Source organism: Sceloporus undulatus, chromosome 7 (assembly GCF_019175285.1).
Source record: "Sceloporus undulatus isolate JIND9_A2432 ecotype Alabama chromosome 7, SceUnd_v1.1, whole genome shotgun sequence".
Taxonomy (NCBI): domain Eukaryota; kingdom Metazoa; phylum Chordata; class Lepidosauria; order Squamata; family Phrynosomatidae; genus Sceloporus; species Sceloporus undulatus.
In genome coordinates this window covers 445,046-469,265 of record NC_056528.1, presented here as the reverse complement: position 1 = coordinate 469,265, position 24,220 = coordinate 445,046, and the positions used below count along the sequence as shown (strand labels likewise).

The window sequence follows — 24,220 nt, the reverse complement described above, 5'->3', positions numbered from 1 at the left end:
ACTGTTTTTAGCTTTTCTTTGGTAATGCGCAACATTGTCCTTGAATGTCCTCCATTTGATGGTCCCTTGTCCTTCTTTGCGATGGGAGAAGCTGAAGAGCAGCACGAAAGCCATCGCAACCGTTTTCTCTCTCCTCCTCCCATCTTCCTCCTTCAGCCTCAGCTTAGTTGAACTTAAACTGAATTTAAAATGCAAAACCCGTTTGCGCTCGACTCCAAAGTGTCAAAGTCATTTGCTCTTAAAGGACGGAGAGGGTTCTGGGAGAGGCAGTCCAAAGCTAACGAAAGGCAGGGAGGAGGCCTTTGAGAAACGCAGCCTGGGCTCAACTGCTTTGTCCCCTTTTCCTTCCTAGAGAACGCCACGGCCAACGTGTCCAGCGAGGCCGAGCGCAAGGTCCAGCGCTACTACCAGTCCTGCATGAACGAGACCAAGATCGAGCAGCTGAAGGCCAAGCCCCTCAAGGACCGCATCCAGAAGGTATGCCAGCAAAGCCTTTCCCAAACGGGAGCCCTGTTTCCTCCTCCTTTGTCATGTAGTCTCTTGCAATTAACCCCAAAGACATCCTTGTCAGAGACGAGTGCGGTTCAAGGCAGATCCTCTGCTGCCCCAGAAGCTAGGACCAGGTCTGGTGGCTTTAGGTCAGAGGAAGGTGGATTTCCATTGAACGTCAGAAGGAACGTCTTGGCGGTGAGAGCAGCTAGGCGATGGAAACGGTTGTCTGGAGAGGAAGCCAATGGTCTCCTTCTCTGGGTGTCTCCAAAAAAAGGATGCTCTAGCTGGAGATGAACAGGAGGTCCACCTGTCCCTGTCCAAGCAAACCCTAGGAGTGGTTGCCTTTAGGTCAGCCGGTCAGTCAGTCATAGTTTATTACGGTCCAGCCAAGATTTCAGCAGTTGGTCAAGATAATCTCAAAATTCCCCACAACAAAATTCCCCGCAGCAAAACAAGAGGAGAGCAAGTTGCTGAATATAACTCTAACTGTCCTTTGGGTCACCATAAGTTGACCACAAGAAGACCCCTTTGCAATACTGAAATGAATGTGCGTTATTGTTGGGTGTCTCCGGGTTCCTCTGGTCTCTTTTATTCTGCAACTGTGGGGTTTTGGGTGATGCGCGGTGTGCAGTTTTATCTGTGGCTTCCTCACTCCCCCTTTTCCTTTTCCTCTTCCTCTCACAGCTTGGGGGCTGGAATATCAGCGGTCCCTGGGAGGGGTCCGACTTCAACAAGACCCTTCTGGAGGCGATGGCCCACCACCACGTCTCCCCCTTCTTTGCCCTATATGTGAACGCCGACTCCAAGAACTCCAGCTGCAACATCATCCAGGTGGGAGAAGGAGAGGAGGAAGGAGGAACAACATCACACTCCTCTCTCTCTGTGTGTGTGTGCTTTTATGCATGTGTCAGATTTGTGCAAATTGCATTTGTGCCTGAAAGACTGCATCTCCCTACACAAACAAATCCCCCCAAATCTATAGGGCCCATATCCCCCTTTATCAGCCCGCCCCAGATCTTCTTGATGGCTGCTCCCAAACTGTTCCTTTTTCTTCAACTACAGCTTCCCGATTTGCCTCCATCCAGCTGTAACCCAAAGTAAAGGCTGCATCTGCCCTGCAGAATTAATGGAGTGTGACACCGCTTTGCCTGCCATGGCTCCATGCTGTGGAATCGTGGGACTTTCACAGCATGGAGTTTTCTGGGAAATTCATAGCATGGAAATTTGGGGGACTTTCATAGCATGGAGCATGGAATTCTGTAGTTTTGGTGAGCTATGATGCCACAATAAACTACAAACCCCAGTATTGCATAGCATTGAGCCTTGGCAGCAAAAGCCAGATTTCAGACTGGATTATTTCTGCAGTGGAGATGCAGCCAAAGGAACTGAGGAAGGCTTATGAACATCCATTTCTGCAGCAAAAAGGTGCCTTGTGACAAAACCACTTTGCACCTGTGTTACTGTGTGCTTACTCCATTTCTATGTTCCTCCCCAGATTGACCAGCCAGGATTGGGCCTGCCTTCCAGAGATTTTTATCTCAATAAGACACAGAATGAGAAGGTAAGCGCTGGACTCCTTTGTGTTAAAACTCTGCTGCTTTTATGAGAATGGGAGGCATCACCTCCTCTTCTTTCTCTTCCTCTTATTCACCTAGAGTCATAGAGTCATACAGCCAGAAGGGAACCCAAGGGCCCGAAGAGTGTAGGAATCCCTACAGCTTCCCCTAACTCTTGGCTGACTGCCGCCATGAGAACCCAAATGGGTCGTTTCATCTCTGGCGCGGCCAAAACACATTACAGTTAGTGAGACGTTTGGAGGGAATGAGCCCTGGCACAGCTAATGACACAAATATGTAGGAAGAAATGTGCCTGCATAGGGAATGGCTTTATTCAAAGTATGTACCCCAGGAGGGTTGTGGGGTGGTTTTGATTTTGTATATTTTATCTCTCCACAAATCAGCCTTGAGCCTTGCAAAGCCTTGCAAAGCTGCCGATTTTGCCTTGTGAAGACCGTCAGATGGCTGTCCCAAGGCGGCTGGTTTTGTCAAGTCTTGCCTGGCAGTTTCTTAAACGCCCCCTTCCCCGACTGGTTTAATAAGGCCTCCTCTCCCTCTCCTGCTCCTGCTCCTCCTCTCCTGTCCCAGGTGCTGACAGGGTACCTGGACTTCATGGTGGAGCTGGGGATGCTGGTTGGCGGGCAGGACGAGGCTGGCACCCGGAGGCAGATGCAGGAGCTCCTGGATTTCGAGACCACCCTGGCCAACATCTCCACCCCCCTGGAGAAGCGCCGGGACGAGGAGCAGATCTACCACAAGATCACCGCCGGGGAGATGAAGGTGAGGAAGGAAGGAAGGAAGGAAGGAAGGCAGGCAAGGCAAGGCAAGGCAAGGCAAGGCAAGGCAAAGGAAGGGAAGGGAAGGGAAGGGAAGGGAAGGGAAGGGAAAACAGACATATTAGAGAAGAGAAGGGAAAGAAAATGGAAGGAAGGACATATTAAGGAAGAAAGGGAAAGGGAAGGGAAGGGAGCCAGCCAGGGATGTCAGCCAAGAGCCAACAGTCTGACTGGTCTCATATTGGCACAACTCTGGGTTGTTACTTTTGGAGGGACTACAGCCCTGAAGGCACCAGATCCCTTCTGATCTTGGAAGCTAAGCATCCCTGGTTAATATTTGGATGGGAGACCGCCAAGGAATCCCAGGTGCTGAAGGCTCCATTCCAGAAGAAGGAGCTGGCAAAAGGATCCCTTGCCTAAGAAAACCCTGTGAGAAATTCATGGGGTCACCTTAAGTCCAGAGGCGCCTTGAAGGCACAGACACCCATAGAGACACACACAACCCTCCCAAGGAGTTGTGCTTCCAGCATCCCTTGGTTTCCCTCAGACTTGGGGACACCCGGATCGGCCATTGTGAGAAATGTTCTCTCTTTATGGAAATCCGTACTTGGTTTCTTTTTTTTTGGCATGAGTCAATAGCTCTGGATCTGTTTTATTCATTTCACAATTTTCTGTATTGGCAGCGAACTCTGGCAATTTGGCCTCCTCTTGTCCCCAAATCCTCAAAATATGGAATTTGTTTTGCATCTTGTCTCTATAAAAGGAAAAGCTTTCCATCCTTAAAATAGGGAACATCCCTTATAATAAGGGACAACCATTAATCCTGTAAGGGACAGGTTTTCCAGCCTTCAAATGAAGAACATTGCTTATAATAAGAAGGGACGCCTCCGAGTCTTATAAAGGAGCAAGGTTATTTGCCCTAAAATAAGGGACGACATCCTTTATAGTTAAGGACACTTCCCAGTCCTATAAGGGACGCCTGGCAGCCCTCCTCTGAACACACTTGGATGGAATTCAAAACATTTAGAATTCCACCTCTTAATTTCATTTATTTATTCATTTGCAATTCAACAAAAGCAAAGCAAGAACAGGACTAGCCAATTGGCCTTCATGCTGGTGGTTATGATAGTCAACATTTTTGGAAGCAATTCAAAGGAGTCTTTGCATAATGAAGCAGAGACATCCTTGCTTTTAAGGCTGGAGCAGAATTTGCTGCCAAGCCAGCCTTGACTTACCAAGAATACCTCTTGTAATCCATTTTGCCCCCTCCCCAAAGAGCCTGGCCCCTGCGGTGGACTGGATGCCCCTCCTGAACGCCGTCTTCTACCCGGTGGAGATCAACGAGTCGGAGCCGGTGGTGGTCTACGCCAAGGAATACCTCGAACAAGTCTCCTACCTCATCCTCAACACGGACGCGCGGTGAGTGTAGGTGGGTCCGAGGACAAGGCTGTGGACCTTCCTTGGCTGCATCTGCAGAATTAATGCACTTTGACGCTGCTTTACATGCCATGGCTCCATCCTGTGAACATCCTGGGATTTGTCCTTAGCTGTGGCCCCAAAGCTCTCTGATAGAGAAGGCTAAATATCTCCCAAAACGACAGATTCCAGGATTCCATAGCATTGAGCCGTGGCAGTTAAAGTGGTATGAAACTGCATTAATTCTGCACCATTTCACTATTCCATTGTATTTCATGGGACCACTGTAATATTAGTATTAATATTAATAACCTATTGCATTTAATGGGGCTTGAGCAGCCATGGCTTTGGGTACCCATGGGGTCCACCGTATTGTTTTGCCTTTTTTGTTTTCACTTGTGTCATAAGCTTGTTTGGGGCTCCATATTGGGAGAAAAGTGGGCTATAAGTTATATGAGTCAATGAAACAATTAATTAATGAGTACATTAATGTCTTTCCACGCACCTTTGGGGATCGCAGCATCTTGCACAATTACGTGGTCTGGCAGCTGGTGAGGAAAGGGGCCGCCTTGCTGGACGAGCGTTTCCAAGACGCGGAGGAGAAGTTCCTGGAGGTCATGTACGGGTCTAAGAAGGTGAGGGCAGATGGAGGGCAGCGGGTCCCACGGTCCTGGACCACTGGCCACGCAAGATGGACGATGCCAGGCTTGGGAATGGCTGAGGCTGCAAAATGCTAGCCATTGAAATGCTAGCCATGAGCTGGAGGGGGCACCAACCCTGTAGAAATAATGCAGTTGGACACCACTTAGAAAAAATTATTACAATTAAACAACACCTAATTAGACTTAAAAATCAAACGTTATACAGAAATCTTTTCAACACTACGACAAAGTGCACCCAGGAAAAGTGCAATGTCTCTTGTGGAGGCATACACTCCCTTTATGTCTTCTAAAAACATATTCTATAAGCTTATCCCATACCTCTTCAAAACCATTCCTCTTCCATAATCCTTTTTGAACTCTGAAGTCTACCTGTTAATTTATCCTTAATAGCAATGTCAAGCAATTGCCAAGAAAACCCTAAGATAGGTTTGTCTTAGAGTCACCATAAGCTGGAAACAACTTGAAGGTGCACAACAACAGCAACAAGCTCCATCCTATGAAATCTTGGGATCTGTGGTTTTACAAAGCCCTTAGCCTTCTCTACCAAAGAGTGCTGGTGCCCCACAGAACAACAAATCCCAGGGGTCTGTGGGGTGGAGCCAGGGCAGTTAAAGCAGTGTCAAAACTGCATTCGTTCTGCAGCGTCGATGCAGCCTTCGTGGCAAAACCAAGTGAGCAGATTTTGTGCTAAGGTTGTGCCACATCTCACAGACCCCCAAGAGACACTGAGACCCCCATTTTCTAACCAAGACCAACCCCTCCCCAAATGTCCGGCTGTTCTTTCAAGCCCTTGAGTTATGCCTGCCTAAAGGTAAATGGAAACCTGTGCCCTTGTCCCCTCCAGACCTGCCTCCCTCGCTGGAAGTACTGCATCAGCGACATAGACAACAACCTCGGCTTTGCCCTGGGCGCCATGTTTGTCAGAGCCACTTACGCCGAAGACAGCAAAGCCGCCGTGAGTCTCCTTCCCTCCCTTCCCACCTGCCTCAGTTTCCCTCATGGCTTAAAGACAAGGGTGCCATCTCTCCTTGCCACATCCTGTGATGCCCCTGAGTTATGCTTTCTATTTCCCTGAAAGTTTTGTCAGACTTTGCCCCTGGGGTTTGCAGTTTGGGGGTGGCCAGAGTGCCACCGCAAACTATAAATCCCTTCCTCCTGGTTATGGCTGTCCTTGCTCTTGCCAAAAGAGCGCCAGACCGCTTTCATGACCCCTGCTTTCTCTGCCAGGCTGAAATGATGATTTCGGAGATCAAGCAAGCCTTTGAGGAGAGTTTGGCCGGCCTCCGCTGGATGGACGAAGAGACCCGGAAATCGGCCAAGGAGAAGGCCGACGCCATCTACGACATGATCGGGTACCCCAAGTTCATCATGGACCCCAAGGAGCTGGACAAAGTCTTCAACGACGTGAGTTGCTTGGAAGAAAATGCTCTGGTTTGGGGTCTGAACTTTAACAGACATAGTCTCTTTCCAAAGTTTGGAGTAAAACCTAGAGCAGATCCATACAAGTAGTGGAGGGAAGGAAGCGTTGGGAGGGAATGACAGCCCCGCTGGGCGGCCAACCCAATTCAACTGATGTGATTCTTGCTTTTGGGCAGTATGACGCCGTCCCCGACCTCTACTACGAGAACGTCATGCAGTTCCTCAACTTTTCCGCCCGAGTGGCTGCTGACCAGCTCCGGAAACCCCCCAACCGCGACCAGTAAGTCCGGAGCAGCCAAAGTGCCTGCCTTTTATATACTTATACAATCACCTATATATTATACATTATAGTTTAAATCCCTTAATGGGAAGGGAAAGCCTGTAGAACGGCTGGGAAGCCACCAAACATGGGTCTCAGGGCGGAAGGGCATCTGGCATTGGCCAAGGAGGGCCATGTTGGGGCCAGATCAGCCTGGACTTTAGTCCATCATCTGATTTAAGAGATATTTTAAATACAAACACACACGTCCATCTTTGCACTCTCCAAAAACAGAGTAAATGAGAAGTGATATAAGGATGGTATTGGCCAGATTTGATGGGAGTTTAGCAAGAGGAGGGTATTTTTGGAGAGGTCAGTTTTCGTTCTAGGACTCTGAGAGTCCAGGGTTCAAATCCTCACTCAGCAGTGGAAACCAACTGGGTGACTTTGGCCAAGTCATACTGTCTCAGCCTCAGAAGAAGGCCATGGTGGCCATCTTTTGCATCTTCCTTGCCCAAGAAAACCCTGTGAAAACCCTGGATCAAGGAGCCCTGGAGCCCCAGGCTTCTGCTTCTACTCCATTGCTGACAATGCCTTTTCTGTCCCTTAGCCTCTGCTGCCCCCTTGTGGGAAGTTCAATCATTGCAAGGACACCGGTGGTGAAATCCATGAAAGTCAAAGGCTTTCACGGCCGGCATCCATAGTCTTTTCTGGGTTTTTGGGGTATGAAGCTGTGCTCTAGAAGACTTTATTCCTTATACACTCTTCTAGAACACAGCCTCATAGCCTGAAAAACCCACAAAAAAACTACGCATGTGAACTCTTTTAATATCCGCAGGAGGATCTGGAATAGGGGCAGAGGGAGGCAGTTTTTTGGGATGGGGAGGCAAAGACAAAAACTAAGGGTCTCTGCCCAGGAAGGACCTCCTTGTGAGTGGTCTTGCAGGGGTTGCTTTTGACATCCATGTAACCACATTTTCTCCCTTTTTCTGCAGGTGGAGCATGACTCCTCCGACGGTGAACGCCTATTATTCCCCCACTAAGAATGAAATCGTCTTCCCAGCCGGGATCTTGCAGACCCCCTTCTACACCCGAAATTCCCCCAAGTACGGACGTAATGCTCTGCTTTTCTGGCACTAGATATTCAGCATTCGGGGAGAAAGACCCCGTCCTTACCTTTGCTCTTCTTCTCTTTTCCCTTTTTTAGGGCCCTCAATTTTGGTGGGATCGGCGTAGTGGTGGGCCATGAATTGACTCACGCCTTTGACGATCAAGGTGAGGGGACGTTTCCCGGTCTCCCCAAAATTCAAGCAAGAGGGTTGGCTGTCTCCGTAGACTTTATTCCTCCGGCAGAATTGGACGCGTCCATTGGCTTGTATAAAATTCAGATAAAAATGCCACCACCCCGGTTGGCAATAGATGCATCTTGGCCATGCCATCTAGACCCTGCAATCATAAATGATGATAAATAGATATTACTACAAAAGAGGATTCTGTATCCCGCCGGCCCCACAGTTCCTCCCCATAGGCTCCCTGTGTCTTCTTCCCCACAGGCCGGGAGTACGACAAGGACGGCAACCTGCGTCCGTGGTGGAAAAACTCCTCGGTGGAAGCCTTCAAGAAGCAGACGGAGTGCATGGTGGAGCAGTACGGAAACTACACCGTCAACGGGGAGGCCATCAATGGGAAGCACACCTTGGGGGAGAACATCGCCGACAACGGGGGGCTCAAAGCCGCCTACCGGGTGAGGCTCCATGGACCACCGCTAAGGGTCAGGGGGGCGGTTTTCCCACAGAGGGACCCAAACGGTGCCAAAAAAAGGGGGAAGAGGTTGCTGCAATGCCCTGTCTGGATTTGCAAAATGGGTCCCTTGGAGGCTGAGAGAGTATGCCTCCCCTAAGGCTACCCAGTGGGTTTCATGGCCAAGCTGGGAATCGAACCCAGGTCTCCAGAGTCATAGTCCAACCAGGCTATGCTGGTTAAAGGCTGGTTTAAATAGGAAGGTCTTTGCTTGCTGGGAAAAGGAGAGCAGAGAAGAGGACACCCAAGCCTCATGTTCCTGGTGGGATCAAGAGAAAGCCCTCCCCAAAAGATCCTAAGGGGAGATACGTCTGGGTTTTGAGGGCAGTTTTTGGGATTGCTGTTGGTGGGTTGGCTCCCCTTGCCCTCTTCATCTCCTCTCTTTCCATTTCTTTCCAGGCTTATCAGAACTGGGTGAGGAAGAACGGAGAGGAGGAGACGCTGCCCACGCTGGGCCTCAGCAACTACCAGCTCTTCTTCGTTGGGTTCGCCCAGGTAGGTCTCCTCTTGCCCCTTCCAGTCTCACCAGTTGGACCCTTATGGATTCCCAGTCGTATCCTCTTCTTTCTAAGTTCTTCCTAAGGTTTAGACAGAATCTCTTTTCCTGTAGTTTGAATCCATTTCCCTGTGTCCTAACCTCTGGAAAAGCAGGAAACAAGCTTGCTCCATCTTCAATATTTGTCCAAACGTTAACATTTCCCAAGCTGTGGTGCTGGTCCATGGATGATGAGTTGAAACTATATGGATGCAGGATAAATGAGCTTTCTGCCATCTCTTTTCTCTCTCTGGTGCTTCTCCCCTGCTTTACCAAACTAGGTCAAACATTCCCCCGCCGTGATTTTTGGATTGAATGATTCCTCTTTCTCTGCCCAGGTCTGGTGCTCCGTCCGCACCCCAGAGAGTTCGCACGAAGGACTTGTCACCGATTCCCATAGTCCGTCCCGCTTCCGGGTCACCGGGACCATCTCCAACTCACGGGAGTTTTCGGAGCACTTCCGTTGCCGGACGGGGTCCCCGATGAACCCCCCGCGGAAGTGCGAAGTCTGGTGAAGCTTCTTTCTTGACGCCAAGGAGAAAAGGGAAGCCGGGGAGGGAGGACTGTGGGGGACCCCAACCGGGACAGGGCTCGCTTCAAGCCTTCCTCTGTTTCAAGGAGCAAAGCGGGACTCTGGGACCCTCCTTCCTTCCTTTGGTTCTTATCTTATCACACTAAGGGATGCCTTTCTTTGCCGGAAGGGATCCCTGGTCCAAAGTGCCACCTGAACTGATGCACTGTGAAACTCCCCCAAAAAACCAAACCAAGGCTTCTTGAACTGCCAGGATGGTGATCCTGTGTATCCCAACTTGCTGGAAGCACGTAAGACAGGCACCTGTCCTTTTCTAAGAAGGACTGACTAGTTGGTTTCCATGCCCTTACAGGGGGAAATGGGCTTTTCTTATCTTGCATGGGCTTGGAAGCACTGTTTGTCTGACTCCAAGCCTCCTCCGCTCACCAACAACACCTGCAAGGACAACCACCGAGAAGAGAGGAGAAGTTATATTTTGCTCGTGTCCTTAAGCAAAGCCTGCCTCACCACCAAAATCACATATGAACATACAAAGACACACACACACCGTGCCGAAACGTTTTGTAAGATATTCTGGGGGACGTGTTGCTTTTTTAAATCTTGCGGAACACTGGAAATTTCAGGGAAAATGTATCGAAGTTAGATATATATATATATATATATATATATAATTACTCTCTGTGTGTGTGTGTGTGTGTGTGTATATATATATATATATATATATATATATATAGAGTGAGTGGGTTGGTATATTTATTACTATGTGTGTGTATGCAAGAGCATCCACTCTGCTTAAAACCAAAGGGCAACACCAGGAGGTCTTAATGTGGGTCTTGTCGCTCTCTCCCATCCCTTTCCAAAACTCCAGACCCCGGCTCCCTTTGTTTGGAAGAGCCTAAATGTGGGGAAAGTACCTTTTGAACTACAACTCCGGGGGTCGGGTGGACACCATCCTGCGTAGCTACAATCTGTATTGACTGGGATGAGATAGAATTGGGGGAGTTGTTGTTTGGAAAAGGAACCTTAAGATACAGGGAGAATCTCTACAAAATGAACATCAGCCTCCGTAGGAAATCCCATGGAGTCAGCAGTGGCTCCATCACTTACTGCAGCCACCAGCTTGCAATTCACCATACGCTTTCCGCAAAGGCCTTGCAAGGTCTTCTTCCAGTTGCTTTATGGTAAGATGCACCCATTCCAAACTTGCCATTCTGTGGCTGGCCCAACAATACAGACCCCACCATCTCCATCCTTGGGAGCTGTCTGTTTTATGGGAAAGAGAAGTGTTTTGCCATTTCCTTCGGAACCAAGCTCCTTCCCTTGTTCTGGCGGATCCAGAGTCACAAGAGAGAAATTGGACCCTCCAGAAGGTATCCTCAAAAGCCTTGTTGAAGAAATCACCAGCAGTTTGTTTGCCCAAACACACCTTTTGGGTGAAGCCCACCCGCCTACCTGAAGTCCACTTCTGTGGCCTTTGCTTGCTAACAGTTAGCAAATTTAGAAGAGAGACCAAAATGGAGCCTTATTATGAGATTCACCTGTGGCCTTGTCAGGGGACTCTGCCATTCGGAGCGGTCGGGGGCAAAACATGGAGACCGTGGTCACAGATGGAAGACCCTTTGTCCTCTGGCTCTTGCAGGCCAACTTCCTTGAAGAAAAGGGTGATGTCCGTTCTTCCTTCCTTCTCCTTTCGGCGTGTGGGGCCAGCGGCTCCTGCGAACCCCAAAATGGGCTGAACTCCACTTGTGCGACTGTGTTTGCCAGGAACGAAAGATCTCTTCTACCTTTTAATTTTTCTAGCCAGGCTTTTGTGCCTGGAATTGAAGGAAGAAGGAAGAAGGCAGGGCTGTCATATTGAGGCAGGTGCCTCTGCAAAAACAGAGAGGCCTTCTTTCCCAAGAGTTTGCAAGACCTGGGCTTCTGCGGCTTAACAATTCGGCTTACGCTTCGCTCTCCTTTGGGGCTTTGAGAAAGTAGAAACCCCATCGCAAGGTCTTGTGTGGGCCTTTCCTTCAGCAAGCCTTTGGTCGTGGAGGAATTGATCTACTTCAATGTCACTTGCTGAACTTCATAGGGTTGTGAAGCTGCCACAACTCCACTGGGACTGATGTGGGTGCGCAGGGAGGCCAAAAAGGATTCCTTGGCAGAGCAAGAGCTCAGAAACCCTTCTTCTCACGCTGACACACACACACACACACACACGCTGTGTTCCTCAAGAGTGCCTTGTGAAAGTGAGATGGGAAACAACACCCAAATTGCAAAAAATGATGCTGGGGAGAGATGCAGAGAAGAAGATGTGAGGTTGCAGATTGGAGAGCTGTGTGGCGTTCCTTCCAGTGCCTTAATGCCAGGGCTGCCCTTGAAAAGCAAAGCGATCCTGGGCCCATAGCAGAAGCACACAGTGCCTGAGATCGGAGGCTGGGTGGGAAAGCCCTCCAGACGCCTTTTGTCCTTATTTTAGGTATTTTAAGAGTATTCCTGTATGATCCCCCAGCCCAGAATGGCTCCAAAGGTGCTGATCGAGTAAAAGCCAATTGAAGCGATGCAAAGATAGAACGGCTTTTAAGATGGCCTCCTGCTCCTGTCAACACCAAAGAGAATGGCTAAATGGAAGGGATGGTGGGGGATAAGAGTCCACACTGTCTGCCCCAAAGCAAATGGAAAACATGGACTGTGTTGATCTGCAGCCAATAAAAAGTGCTCTCACACAAATGCTGTCATCGCCCCAAGTTCCTTGGGAGCCGCGGCAGTTAAAGCACTATCAAACCGCATTAATTTTGCAGTGGAGACGCAGCCTGAGTCTGGGTTGAAGATCAGGAAAGAAGGCTCCCAGGCCAAGGGAGGGTCTCCGTGGTGGATCTTGTAATACTGTACTGACATGTTTGGGGTTGGGAGGAGACTATTAAAGCTTCTTTGTTGTCATCTCCACTCATTTTTGGATGATTGTAATTTGGAAATAAAAAAGCTTTTATTGGGTTTTATACAACCAGGTTTCTCCCAGGCTTTGTGTTTTCTCTGCCGGTGTTTGCGTTTCCCAGTTTTGTTCCAGACATCTTCTCTGGCTATATTTTTCCGATTTCTAGGGGTGCCAAGGTTGTGTCAGTCCATTGCTGCAAAAGCAGACGGGGTTTCCTTCTGGTACTTCTAAAGACTCACACGTTTTGTTTGGTACAGGGCTTCAGTCCCATGAAGACTGGAGCCAAATAAAAATGGATATCCTTTAAAGCTGCCACAAAGCTCTTGGCCATTCCCCCCCCCCGGCAAGGTTTATTTATTCAATTAAAATACTTATGTGCTTCCCTTAAGAAGTACTTCTCCAAAAACGCAGTTAGAAACCAACAGTATGAGAGAATACTGTATTTGGGATACGATGCAAATCTGGCCAAGGTTCCTCTGACTTTTTTCTGCTTTGAGAGGCCTCCCTGTGTAATGGAAATACCAAATCCCATTGAAAACAATGGGGTTTGTGCAAGTGGCATGGCATGTGCGCCACTGCCTTTTCCGGCGTGCAGTTTTCAGCGTAAGCTGAAAGCCGCGTATGACACGGGCGCACAGTACAATGAACTGTGTTTGGAAGGAGAGCTGCCTCTTTTGCCCAAAGGCATGGAGAAGAGATGGCAGTGAGAACCAGTGGGGAGAACTGTGATATCAATCCCCACCACGAAGCCCCCCAAGCGTACCTGGACTGTGGGTGTCGACCCTGAATCTGTGTGGAAAGACGCTTGTCCTTGATCAAGGGTTCCCCTCCCCTCCAAAACAGAGCAGCCCGGCAGTCTGTACAGGAGCAAAGAAAGAACAACTTCATTGATAGGATTCCAACATGGAGAAGCGTCAAGGCGATGTTACAGGTGACTAAAAATTTACTAGATTCCCAGGGCTTTGTTCGGTGCGTATGTTCTGCTTGGTGTTAGTTTTTAACCACTAACAACAGAGCATTCAATTTACTTTCCCTTTGTCAGCCCATGCTGGCCAAGTATAACAGTACATGACACAATGAGTAGATGGAGCCACAGATCCTAGCAACTTCCCAGGCAGCTGCAAGGATATCTGGCATCCCAGGCTGGCCAAGATTAGTCCCCACTCTTTCTATTCTGATCCCTGCCCTCAATACGGCTGAATCCTAGTTTGGGTATTTCAATGTGAAAATGACTTCATCATAGAGAATCAGACCTTGAGGTGCATCTAGTGTCTGACCCCAGCTAAAAGGAACTTGGGAATCTTGGTTTGAACTGTATAAATCAGTGGATTACTCAGAGGGTCTCCAGATTCAGCTCAGACGTATAAAGAGATGTATATGAACTGCACTTCCATAGGCAACCACACACACATGTATCATGGCCTTTATTTCAACAAAATCTGACAGTAACCATAACCCCAAATAAAGAACAAACAGGAGATGCGTCGGCCAGGAAGAGGCATATTGTCCAGACAGCGCAAAAGAAATACACCAGCCTTCTCATTTTGCAACTGAGTTTTCCACTTCTCTGACCTCTCCCCTAATGCAAATTTAAAATACAATAAATATTTTCTCTAACAACAACAAAAAATAAAAACATTCATAGCAGCAAATGTGAAGAGAAACAAAACACAGAAGGTCATTTTTGCCTCCGCTTTCTTTGGAATCTCCCTTTTGCCGCCTCTCTCTCTCTCTGGTCACTTCTGGGACCCGGGCTGCATCCGCACCGCAGAAATAATCCAGTTTGTCGCCACTGCCATAGATCAATGTTATGGAGTTCTGGGAATCCCAGCTGTGCTCTGGTGCCACAACAAACTACAGTTCCCATAGCATTGAGCCATGGCAATTAAAGTGTTGTCAAACTGGATTATTTCTGCATTGTGGATGCAGTCTGAAAGACACCAGTGGAGAGGATGCGCTTGTGAGAGCGCAGAGGAGTGCAGCCATCTACTAATGAGGTTTTGTTTTCAATATATATATATCCCTGAATTTCTGGAACAACCCAGGAGGAGGGTGAGTTGTGCTGTACTTGCCAGGCGCATGAACACAAAGGTCCCTTTGGCTAGAAACATTAAGACACATCTTCCAGAGACCCGTGGCCCTTTTGGTCTTGGGTTACAAACTACCATCACCCTTCATCATTGGCTATGCTGGCTGGGGCTGATGGCGCACGGGACATGGGTCAACATGGCAGACGTCATTGTTGAGGAAGAACACACAGGTGAAGAAAGGCTGCAAAAACTGGGAAGGGACAGATTTTGCCGCTTCCTCTCCTCTCAGTTAATGGAGTGGAAACTCCCTTTCCATTTTGATCTGTTTGCGGCAACTGAAGTAAGCTGAGGGCAAAGCAGGAGGAGGAGAAAGAAGGAGCTTCTCAAAGCAGCTGAGGAAGTGGGATGGCAGAGGACGAATCGGGGACTTTCTGCCTATCAGGACAGTGGAGAGTATGTGATGGGAGTTGCAGTCTAACAACATCTTACCAGAGTGGGATGGGCCCATAACCACAAAGCAGGGAAATCATGCTGCCCTCCAGACTTTGCTGGACTTAAACTTCCAGCATTCTTGGGTTACACTGAGGGGGCTGATGGGCATTGCAATGCCTGGGAGGCCTCCCTTTCCCTAGAGAGTGAGCCCTACCATGTTTAGGATGAGAAGACTAGCCAGAGAGTGAAAGTGCAATGCAGGCTTGACACAAAAGAGTTTGCACAAGTTCATGGGGATGGCATGAGGAGCCAGTCCAGGATCCCTTGCCAAGCGTCAGCCCAACTCCTGAGGGACAGCCAGAGACTTGCTGCCACCTTGCAGCCATGATGCCTGGCGCCGTCCCCGCTCTTCCCTCCAAGACCCCTCCGCCGCCAGCCAGTCTTGCTCCTCGTAACCGTGGTTGACCCGTCCGGAGGTCAGGGAGCAGAAGAGGCCCCCCTGAGTCCCAGAGTAATGGTCCAGCAGGGCTTCTATGCTGGGGAACTCCACATTCAGATGCTTTGGGGCAGCATGGGCAGGGAGAGAGAAAGCAAAGAATAAGGGGGTTATAGCTCTGTTACTTGGACCAATGGCCCACCTTTCGGAATCAAAGCTGATCACCATAATATTAAACACAATTCAAATAAGAAGTCAGAAGCATAACTGAAGCAATTTAAAGAACAAACTGGACCACTTGGTTCCACTTCATAGGCCTTACCTCCACAGAAAACTTTCCAACCTGGCTCTGGTATATCTGGTAAGGGATGACTCCGCACCGCGTCCGCACTGTGAGACACCACTGGTCAGTGGAACCTGGTTCGGCCCAGAGGAGGAAGGCTCCGAGAACGTCCTTCCGGAGCAGGGCCACCCCAGCGTCCCTGAAAGCCAGAGTCCCAGAAAGTGGGAATCCCAGAAAGTGAGCCACATGCCTGACTCTCTCTTTCTGGAAGGGAAACCCTTCTCCCTTATGCAAGGAATTTGCTTAGATCACTCTAACCTTCACTAGTCTCTATGTACAGAGCTACAACCCCAAGCCCATTTATTCACAAGCAGCACTGTAGCAAAATGAAAACACTGTCCCCAAATCGGGATTGTGTTCCCCCAAAATGACATTTTCCTTCAGTCCCCAAATCTACAGCATTGCAGAGAGTGAGATCTTGAAAACAGTTTCCATCTCTTCCATATGCTCTGTTTGCATCCCTTTCCCTGTACTTCTAAATGCTCAAGTCAAGATTTAAGTTACTGCAATGCTATAGATCTGGAATTTGGAGGAAAGTTTCATTTCGAGGGCAATTTTACCTTCAGTCCCCCAATTTCTAGCATGGCAGCAACTGAAAGCTTCAGTTGCACATCTAGACACAGAGTTCAGGGCCAAAAGGCAAAGTGACCCAGGGAAGTTGGATACTGAAAGCAGAAGAATCCTAGGTGAGAACTATTTTCAGGGTCTCTCTGCAACCCTAGATATTTGGTGGCTGTAAGGAAACGGGATGTCAGAATCCCTATTTCCTCTCCCCCTACACCTGGCCTTAGCTACATCCCTGGTTTTAATCATCATCATATTCCTTTAGTAATCTAACAAAGAGCATTTAGTGTCAGCAGTGGGGAAGAGTGTAACCAGCAGCTGGAGGCCTTGCAAATCTTTCCCTTCGCTCCTCAGCCCTCAACCAACCTCAGATATCCATAACCATTCCTGGCCACAGAAAGAATGAGACTTTTTCCTCACCTATCAATGCCAGCAAAAGACCAAACGTTCTCCATCAGGGTGCCTTCGTTTTCTGGCAAGCGAACCAGTCCGCCTCTGCTGCCTTTGCCATCCCAGCTGGTGTAAACTGGAGCGAAGAAGTGGGGGGAAAGCAGGAATGGTCATAGGGAATGCCACAAAAGAGGAGAACTAAGCAAGCGTCACCTCGAGAGAAATTCTAAGCCTCAAGGAAGGAGGAGAGTTCAACTAATGCTGGAAAATAAATACTTAGAACATGGTCCCCAGAGGGCTCTAATATACACAAGGGATGGTAGCTTAAAAAGAACAAATGCAGCTTGAAATTTAAACATGAGGAAGAACCGCCTGACAGCAAGAGCTGGTCGACAGTGGCACCAACTACACAGGAAAGGTGGCAGACCCTTCTTCATGGAAAGGTTTTGAAGGAGAGGATGGATGGAGAATGCTCATGGAGAATGCTTTGGTTGTGGATCTCCTGAACAAGAAGGCGGTTGGACTGGATAGCCCTTGGGAGTCCTTGCCACTCTAGGATTCTATTCATTTACACAAACACATATCCCAAGATTGTCTGGCATTGGAACAATGCCTTTGGACAAAGGGAGGATCTCCTTCACTGGAGGCTTTTCAATAGTGGTTAGATGGCCACCTCTCGGGTAACTTTAGCTGTGAGTCTTTTGCATGGAAGAAGCGGGTTGGACTTGTGGCCCTTTTCAGATTTATGGCTCTATGAAATGGGGGTCTCTATAGAGTAAATGCAACACAGATGAGAAGGTGGCAAAACCTGCGGAACGACCAACTGGAGGGCTTTTCTGAGCTACCCTTTCTCCAAAAACAATTACAAGAACATTAAAACCCACAACGATAAACAGTTCAAGTAACTACCATTGTGAGGAAAACAGATTCTGTCACGTTTCCAGCCATTTGCGGGAGACTGTAGGTTTGTGCCACCAAACTGAAGCCCAAGATGGTTGATTGGCACATCTAGAATGGGGAAAAACTGAAGCATCCCCGGTCCCAGCTCTGCAGTCTATCAACAGCTCTGTGGCTGGAGGGAAACCCTAGTTTCCCCGCTGGTTATGCTCTGGCTGGCTGCATGTCCCCAACCCCTGGGGACCCGCCTCCATTGTCTCCTCTTCCTCCGCTCTTCTTTCCCTTCCCAGGAGACTCACACATGTCCTGAGCGCACTGCTGCAGCTGAGCCTCAAAGGTACAGCCCCGGTAGGCGCCAGAGCGGAGGATCTTGCTGCGGATGGCCTTCTTGCGCACCAGGATCGGGGAGCAGTACGGATTTCCAGGGCGAGAGGTGCCTACCCGGCCTCGTTCCTCCAAATCCAGCCGCTCTCTCTGGGGACACAAGCCAGGACAGACCTTCAGCAGGAGAAGCAAGGGGCTGCTTGCGGCGGGAAGCCCTGAGACTGAAAGGCAGGGGGGCTCTGGGGGGTCAGTGGGTGAGGCTCAGCCTGGCTCCAGATGGGGCCAAACAGATTCTAACCTGGACGTGGACTGGCCATTGCAAACCCGCCAACATTTCACAGGTGAACACTGGCACACACGGGGCCAAGGTGGCTTTGTGAGGAAGAAGAGACAAACAGGAGAGGCTGCCGCTCTTTGCTTTTGCCTGAGCTGACCACAAAGGGCAACGTTCTGCCCCCTTCTCTCCTTTACTTCTTGCTGAGCTATTGGGAGTGAAAATGGACTTTGAACTTAATTTTCTGCACATGAAGTATGCTGGGGACAAATGGGGAGAATGGAAGCAGAAGGGGAGAAACTAGGACACTGGGGTAGAAGCCACTCACCACGCTGACGGAGGAGCCAAAGTCCGAGGGGCACGGAAGCCTCTGGAAGGAGACCAGCGCATTGACGTTTTGCGAGACCTCCTCCGGATTGAGGGACTTCCACACCACATGGCTGTCCAGAAGCCTTCTGGGCTCCGGTGGGCTCTGGCCAGTGGAGGGCCAGTCTTGCTCCTCCGGGTGCCTCAGGAGGTAGCAGAGCTGGAAGGAGCGGCAGAGCAAGAAGTGGAGCGTCTGGACCTGGGAAAAGGAAGGTACAAATGGGTGCCTCCGGGGAGAGCCTTTTCCATGCTCAGGTACCCCTTCTGCCTTCTTCTCCCAGTTACCTCGCTTGGATGGCTGCCCACAAACAAGTGGCAGAAGAGCTGGTTGTGGGAGCTGTGTGGGTTCCGGGCCACAAAAGCGAACTGGCCGTCAGCCGGGCGACAAGTGCTGTAGAGGATGCGCTTCAGAGCATGGGCCATGAGCAGAACCTGAGGGGAAGAGAGGAAAGCTTAACATTTTAAAAAGCACCCAGGAGGGAAGGACCAAGCGCAAACCCGTCCCTGACAGATAATAGTACATTGCAGAGTCTCCTAATTCTGTCCCAAGACTCATTGCCAAGTAATGGCTTTTTTCATTCATCCCCCCCATCCTCACAACAGTCCTGGGAGGTAGGCCAGCCTGAGGGGGAAATTATCTTCCTTCCCTGAAGCATCAACCACCGTTTTATTATTTATTTCATGTATATCCTGCCTTTCTCCCTGGAGGGACCCAAGGTGACTCACAGAGAAAAGCTTTAAAACTGTTGAAGACCTCAAACAATTAAAATGTCTATATACACACAAAGTATACACAAGTTAAAAGCAGATTAAAAACCCACCTGCTCCCTAAAACCACCCTGCTATGCGTTATGTACAGATGTACCGTTAAACTCTTCTTTCCCTCTGTTTTTTTAGAAGTCATTTTGTAATGGCTGGCTCATGCTCACCAACATTTGACAGACAAACCAGGACCATGAGTGTGGATACTAGCTCTTACCTCCCTCTCCGCACTGTACATCTTCAGGCCCTGCAAACAGAACTTGAGGACCACAGATCTCCGTCTAGGACAGTCCTACATCCAGGGAAGGACCAGGCAGGAGGCACAGAACGAGACAGGGAAACAGTTGAGAAAGTTATTGCTCCAAAATAACAGGGAGTATAGCATGGTGCCCTCTGAGCATGCACAAAGGACCCAGGTGTCTTCTCCCAACACACACATCTTCTCACCTTCAGGTTCTGGAGCTGCTGATGGAGGGCTTGATCATTCTGCTGAAGTTCTGAGCCTTCCACAATGAAGGAGCCCACATACTTTCAGGAAGGAAGGAAGGAGAAAGTGGGTATCCCAGAAGTCACAAAACTATCTTTTTGTGTTTGTTAATTGCTTCTATAAATGTATATTTTTAGTGATGAACTGCATCCATCTGGGACCTAGAGCAAGCTTGGGAGAAGCTCTGTTACCCTCCTTTTCAACTACCTACACACCACACACATATATAAACGGGGATACTGATGGTATATATGAACTGCTTGGTTGTCTTTGTGTGTGTGTGTGTAAAAACTCACTGGGAGACCTTGGGCAAGTCACACTCTCTCAGCCTCAGAGGATGGCAATGGCAAACCCCCTATGAAGATGTCTTGCCAATAGGGATGCCTTAGGGTTGCCATGCGTCAAAAATGATTTGGAGGCAGACAATAACAACAAGCAGTTTTTTTTAAATCTGAATGAATTGCTTAGATTTCCAGTATTGGGGGAAAATCAAGGTGGTGATGATGATGATGATGATAAGGGCATGCACACCTTGTGGAAGAACCGCACATGTCTCACAAATGGCCAGCCTTGGCTTCCCTCCTTCTCCCCACCTGGCACTTTGTGAGGTTGCCAAGGAAGCCGCTAGAGGAGCCAGCCAAGCTTTTCTTCCAGGAGGAAAGGGAGGGAGCAGATCCTGACTTACTGCAGGGGACTGGGGCCTCCCTCCTGCCAGAGCCCACCTGGAGAACTGGTGCAAGGGTCCTCCAAGCCAAAGGTGAGTTAGGGATCCCCCTCTGGGGGCAAAGATTTGGATTACTGCCCCACAGCCCCCCCCCACCCAGCCCGAAGCCCCCCTCCGGAGCCTCTTCACCTCAGCCAGCTTAGCGATGATCCTTCCTCCTCTTGGAGGGTGGGATGCTGGGCTCACGCAGGCAGACAGCTGCTTCTTCATGGTGCCGGGCTTTGCTCTTATACCTGGGGAAGGAGAAAAGGGAGCAGGTGGGTGGCATTTAGTGGGTTATTTTTAAAAAGCGCTGGGTATTCAGTTGGAGGGGAACAGGGCAGGGGCTCTCTTCAGTCCCCTTCCCATGGCTACTGCTAGCCCCCAACTCAGCCACAGCCATGGCCCCACTGCAGGGCTGGGAGGACATGGAGGACTTAGGGGGCAGCTTGGAAGGGAAAGGTTATGGGGGGCCCTCCAAATGTGGAAAAGAGGGATGCCTGCCCCAGCCCCTCCAAGCCCCAATCTGGCAAGGCTGGGCACTGCTGATGCTTGCTCATCCCCATCCCAGTCAAGGAAGGGTTGCCCCTCAAGTACTCTCCATCCTTCCCTGCCATCCCCCCTCCATCCCATTGGTACCTGCTGCTGCTGCTGCTGCTGGGTCTCAGGTGCATCTCCTCCTCCTCCTCTTCCCCTGCTGTCCTCCTGGGCTGGCCTGGCAGGGGTGCCCCTCTTCTTCTTCCTTCTTCTCTTCTGGCCCTGATCCCCAAAAGGGGGGCCCATGGACCAAGGCTGGCAAGAGAGAGGAGGAGGAGGAGGAGGAAGCCGCAGCGCAGCAGAAGGGATCTCTTGCTCTCGCCAGCCCCAAATCCCCGCTGGCCAATCAGTGGCCGGGAAGGCGAGGCCACGCCTCCGATGCCAAGGTAGAGCAGGAGGCTTCCTCCGCAGCATCCTCAGCCCCTCTACCCCCAAAAAAAGGGACTCTCCCTCCCCCCCCAAAGCCCCCTTCCTCCCAGCTCTGCCTGGCCTGAGGTCCCCCCAGCTGCAAAGTGAACTGGGGAGCATGATGGACCAGTTGGCTTGATGGAGATGCTTTCCTTCCCCCTTGGACTGCAGCTCCCATAAGCCACCCCCAGACATTTTGTGGATGATGGGAGCTACAGTTCAAGGGAGAAAGAAACCCAGGTTACTTTCCCCAAGCACCACTCTGTACCATTTTCTCAGTTTTGTTCCCACTAGGCAGGCTTGAAGCTGATGGGAATTAGAATCCAACCACAATATCTTGGAAGGGATTATTTCACAAGATCAGGCTCGAGAGCCCAGCAAGGCAAGGGTGCCACTGTTGGTTTCTCCACAGACACACACACACACACACCCCCAGCACAAACCCAGCCTGGGGCTCCTCCAGAGGAAGGCCAGTGGAGATGGGAAGGCAGGGCATTGCATTCCAGGGAAACTCTGGGGGCAACTTGGAAAGCAAAGGAATCAATTGCAATGAGAAAAGGGGAGACCAACAGGACAGGACAGCATTTGGGGCGGGTGCGGACTGCCCTCCTCCCCAAATTCAAAACTTTCCAGGAGTCCTTTGGGCGCCAACTTCAAAAATCAACTACTGTATCAACATTCCATCTGCCCCATTTAACACCATCCATTCTTGTGCAAAATTAGTGGAACATGGTCCTCTTTCCCAAAAGCACTACTAATACTGTGATTTTTTAAAAAAGAAATCTGTAAGTGGATTGTGGGGATGAAGCGATGCTGGTGCTGAAGGCTTTCCTCTTTCTGCCCTTCTGGTCAGCTAAAGACCACATTCCTCCCTCCCTCCTTCCTTCCTTCCCTCCTTCCATCTGCCTTTGAGCCAAAAGGGCTACTCAGAGGCAGAAACTCCTTCTAGAAAGGAGGAAATCAGTCTTGCAGACAATGAGAACACTTTAGTCAGCAGAGGAGTTGGAAACCAGCCACTTTGCCAGAAGGAATTAAAAGCGGAAGGGACAGATGGCTCTGAGAAAGGGGAGATGCAGAAAGACAAGAGCAGGAGAAACTGGAGAAGACGGTCAAGGCAGGCAGGCGGGCGCCAGAGAAAGGGTTAAGAAGCACTAAGCAGAAGCAAGGGTTAAAGGAATCACAGCAGAGCCAGGCAGGGCTGGAAAGGGAGCCAAGAGCAGAAGAAAATCCTTAATGTGTAGCCCTCCCGATCTTGTTCAGCTACAGCCCCATGACCCATGACCACTGGCCAAGCCCATGGGAATGGTAGCAGCCCCAGAGTACCTGTAGGGTCACATGCATCACACAGATCTTTCTAACCTTGCACCACTGTTGCTTCATTTGTGGCCACCTGCATCCGTTGCCTTTGGCTTGGGCTCCGGTCAGACTGGCCTCTCCGGCCTGTGGGGCACGAGTCCCATAAAAGACAAGAAGTTCAGAACGAGAATGGAAAGGCAAACTTCTGGGGAAGAGGATGAAAGCCCTCCCAGAAAGGAAACTGTCCATCCCAGTGGAAAGGTGACTGGGGCAGGGAGCCAACCTCCTGGCAATGTCAGGGTGGTCTCCTCTGCCCTGTCAGTGCCCTTGCCCCAGCCTTCAGGGCCAATGGAGCCACAGAGAAGTGGGGCTGGGGGTTGCTTTGTAGACAGACAGCACAACAGTCTCCCTTCTCCAGCCCCTAAAACCTTCCAACCCCTTCCATTCCAGGGAGCCCCCCCCCCCAGCAGTTCACTGGGAATGTATGTGGAAAGGAGAGGATTGGTGGAAAACAAGAAGTTACATTTCCCAGCTGGCAAAAAGCATATGAGAGCCCAGCAACCCCATAGACTAGTCTAGGGCAACCTCCCACTGAACATTTTGCCTTGGCCACAGGATGACAATTCTCATGGCCTGTTTTGCAGCCACAGGTATGTATGAGCCTCTGGCTCAGCAGTGGGACAGGCCTTGCTCCGTCTTCTTCCCCCTTACTCTGCACACAGGTGCATCCCCAGGACTGCAAGGGTGTCTGGCTTGACACACTGCCCTGACTGTTGAGTCCTGGCGCCAGGCGAACTCCATGTTCACAATTTTGACCCTAGTGACCAGCTCTGGGTCGCAGGAAGGGATATTGGAGTACCCCTCTCCTTGAATCAAGGGTGGGTTCTGGGTGGGTTGGATATAGTCAATCCAGATGTGTAGCATTTCTTTTATTTATAAGGCCAATTGTTGAGACAAGCAACACTGACAATAGGCATAATGAGTGGGCACTGCAGCCTTCCCCAGAGATCCTGCAATTCCCCTGGCGTGAGGGACAGGCTGGGCATTTGTCTACCATCACCTCTGGGCTTGCTGATGGCCCAACAGTTACTCAAAGGACTCTATTTCAAGACTATCAACCTCACCAAACCATTCACGGAACAGAAGGGCAAAGAAAACTGTAAACTCTCAGTGGATAGCCGTAAGCTTTGGAGACGCTCTTTTTAGAATCCATCAAGGCTGATTTTAGGCTTGCAATCTCCTGTAGAAGGCCATAAAAATATTTTGAGACTTAAACCATTTGGGCTAATTTTCTACACCACGTTCATGAAATGGGCCACCACCAGGACGGTAACAGGGACGATGTGGGAACAACACCAGGCCACAACTCCACAAAGGAACAGTTTGGAGGGATCTTGGGGGGGGGCACCTTCAAGGCCTCAGGGGCTTGCAGCTTCTCAGCACCTGGCAAGCGCTGTGTAATTGGTGGTCTGCCATTCTACCAGTCCAGTCCATGCACCCCTGGCAAAGTGCAACCCTGCAGCCCCCCCAAATCCCATTACCCACCCTGCTGTTACACACCAATGGGCTGAAGCATCTCACCATTCCTTCAGTGTCTGGGACCCAGG

At 50.0% G+C, this 24,220-nt stretch overlaps 2 protein-coding genes across 7 annotated transcripts in view; one reads left to right on the top strand and one right to left on the bottom strand.

Annotated features, from left to right (window-relative positions):
- The window catches only part of ECE1 (endothelin converting enzyme 1), a 33,404-nt gene extending 20,966 nt beyond the window's left edge, over nt 1–12,438 (top strand). For all 3 annotated transcript variants that reach the window (XM_042480252.1, XM_042480253.1, XM_042480251.1), the window contains 14 exons: nt 353–477; nt 1,177–1,323; nt 1,988–2,053; nt 2,637–2,828; nt 4,101–4,243; nt 4,761–4,875; nt 5,747–5,857; nt 6,130–6,306; nt 6,498–6,601; nt 7,576–7,686; nt 7,788–7,855; nt 8,134–8,324; nt 8,780–8,875; nt 9,254–12,438. In XM_042480252.1, the coding sequence (XP_042336186.1) occupies nt 353–477; nt 1,177–1,323; nt 1,988–2,053; nt 2,637–2,828; nt 4,101–4,243; nt 4,761–4,875; nt 5,747–5,857; nt 6,130–6,306; nt 6,498–6,601; nt 7,576–7,686; nt 7,788–7,855; nt 8,134–8,324; nt 8,780–8,875; nt 9,254–9,430 (1,823 nt within the window). In that variant the 3' untranslated portion in view covers nt 9,431–12,438. The remainder of the gene's footprint in view (nt 1–352; nt 478–1,176; nt 1,324–1,987; nt 2,054–2,636; nt 2,829–4,100; nt 4,244–4,760; nt 4,876–5,746; nt 5,858–6,129; nt 6,307–6,497; nt 6,602–7,575; nt 7,687–7,787; nt 7,856–8,133; nt 8,325–8,779; nt 8,876–9,253) is intronic.
- SH2D5 (SH2 domain containing 5) lies at nt 4,780–24,146 on the bottom strand. Of its 4 annotated transcripts, XR_006105093.1 has the most exons (11): nt 22,677–24,146; nt 20,523–20,626; nt 19,630–19,710; nt 19,400–19,474; nt 18,706–18,852; nt 18,383–18,619; nt 17,756–17,930; nt 16,590–16,695; nt 15,585–15,744; nt 13,128–13,221; nt 4,780–5,017 (listed from the first exon to the last, which is right to left on the bottom strand). XR_006105093.1 is itself a non-coding variant. In XM_042480260.1 (10 exons), exons 1-10 carry the CDS (start codon nt 22,711–22,713, stop codon nt 15,161–15,163), a joined length of 1,347 nt encoding a protein of 448 aa, XP_042336194.1. In that variant the 5' UTR covers nt 22,714–24,146; the 3' UTR covers nt 13,773–15,160. The 4 variants fall into 4 exon arrangements, 3 of the variants coding, with proteins under 3 accessions (XP_042336194.1, XP_042336196.1, XP_042336195.1); XM_042480260.1 differs by lacking the exons at nt 4,780–5,017; nt 13,128–13,221 and adding an exon at nt 13,773–15,385; XM_042480262.1 differs by lacking the exons at nt 4,780–5,017; nt 13,128–13,221; nt 22,677–24,146 and adding exons at nt 13,773–15,385; nt 21,012–21,312.
- Nucleotides 24,147–24,220: the final 74 nt, after the last annotated feature.

What these genes read in the sequence shown, in the direction of transcription:
- SH2D5 (XM_042480260.1), bottom strand. Translation starts at nt 22,713, where the DNA reads ATGCAGGTGGCCACAAATGAAGCAACAGTGGTGCAAG. An exon ending in TCATCGCTAAGCTGGCTGAG is followed by an intron (nt 19,711 to 20,522) that starts GTGAAGAGGCTC and finishes CCTTCCTGAAAG; the next exon opens with TATGTGGGCTCCTTCATTGT. An exon ending in TCTTTTGCTGGCATTGATAG is followed by an intron (nt 15,745 to 16,589) that starts GTGAGGAAAAAG and finishes TCTGGCTTTCAG; the next exon opens with GGACGCTGGGGTGGCCCTGC.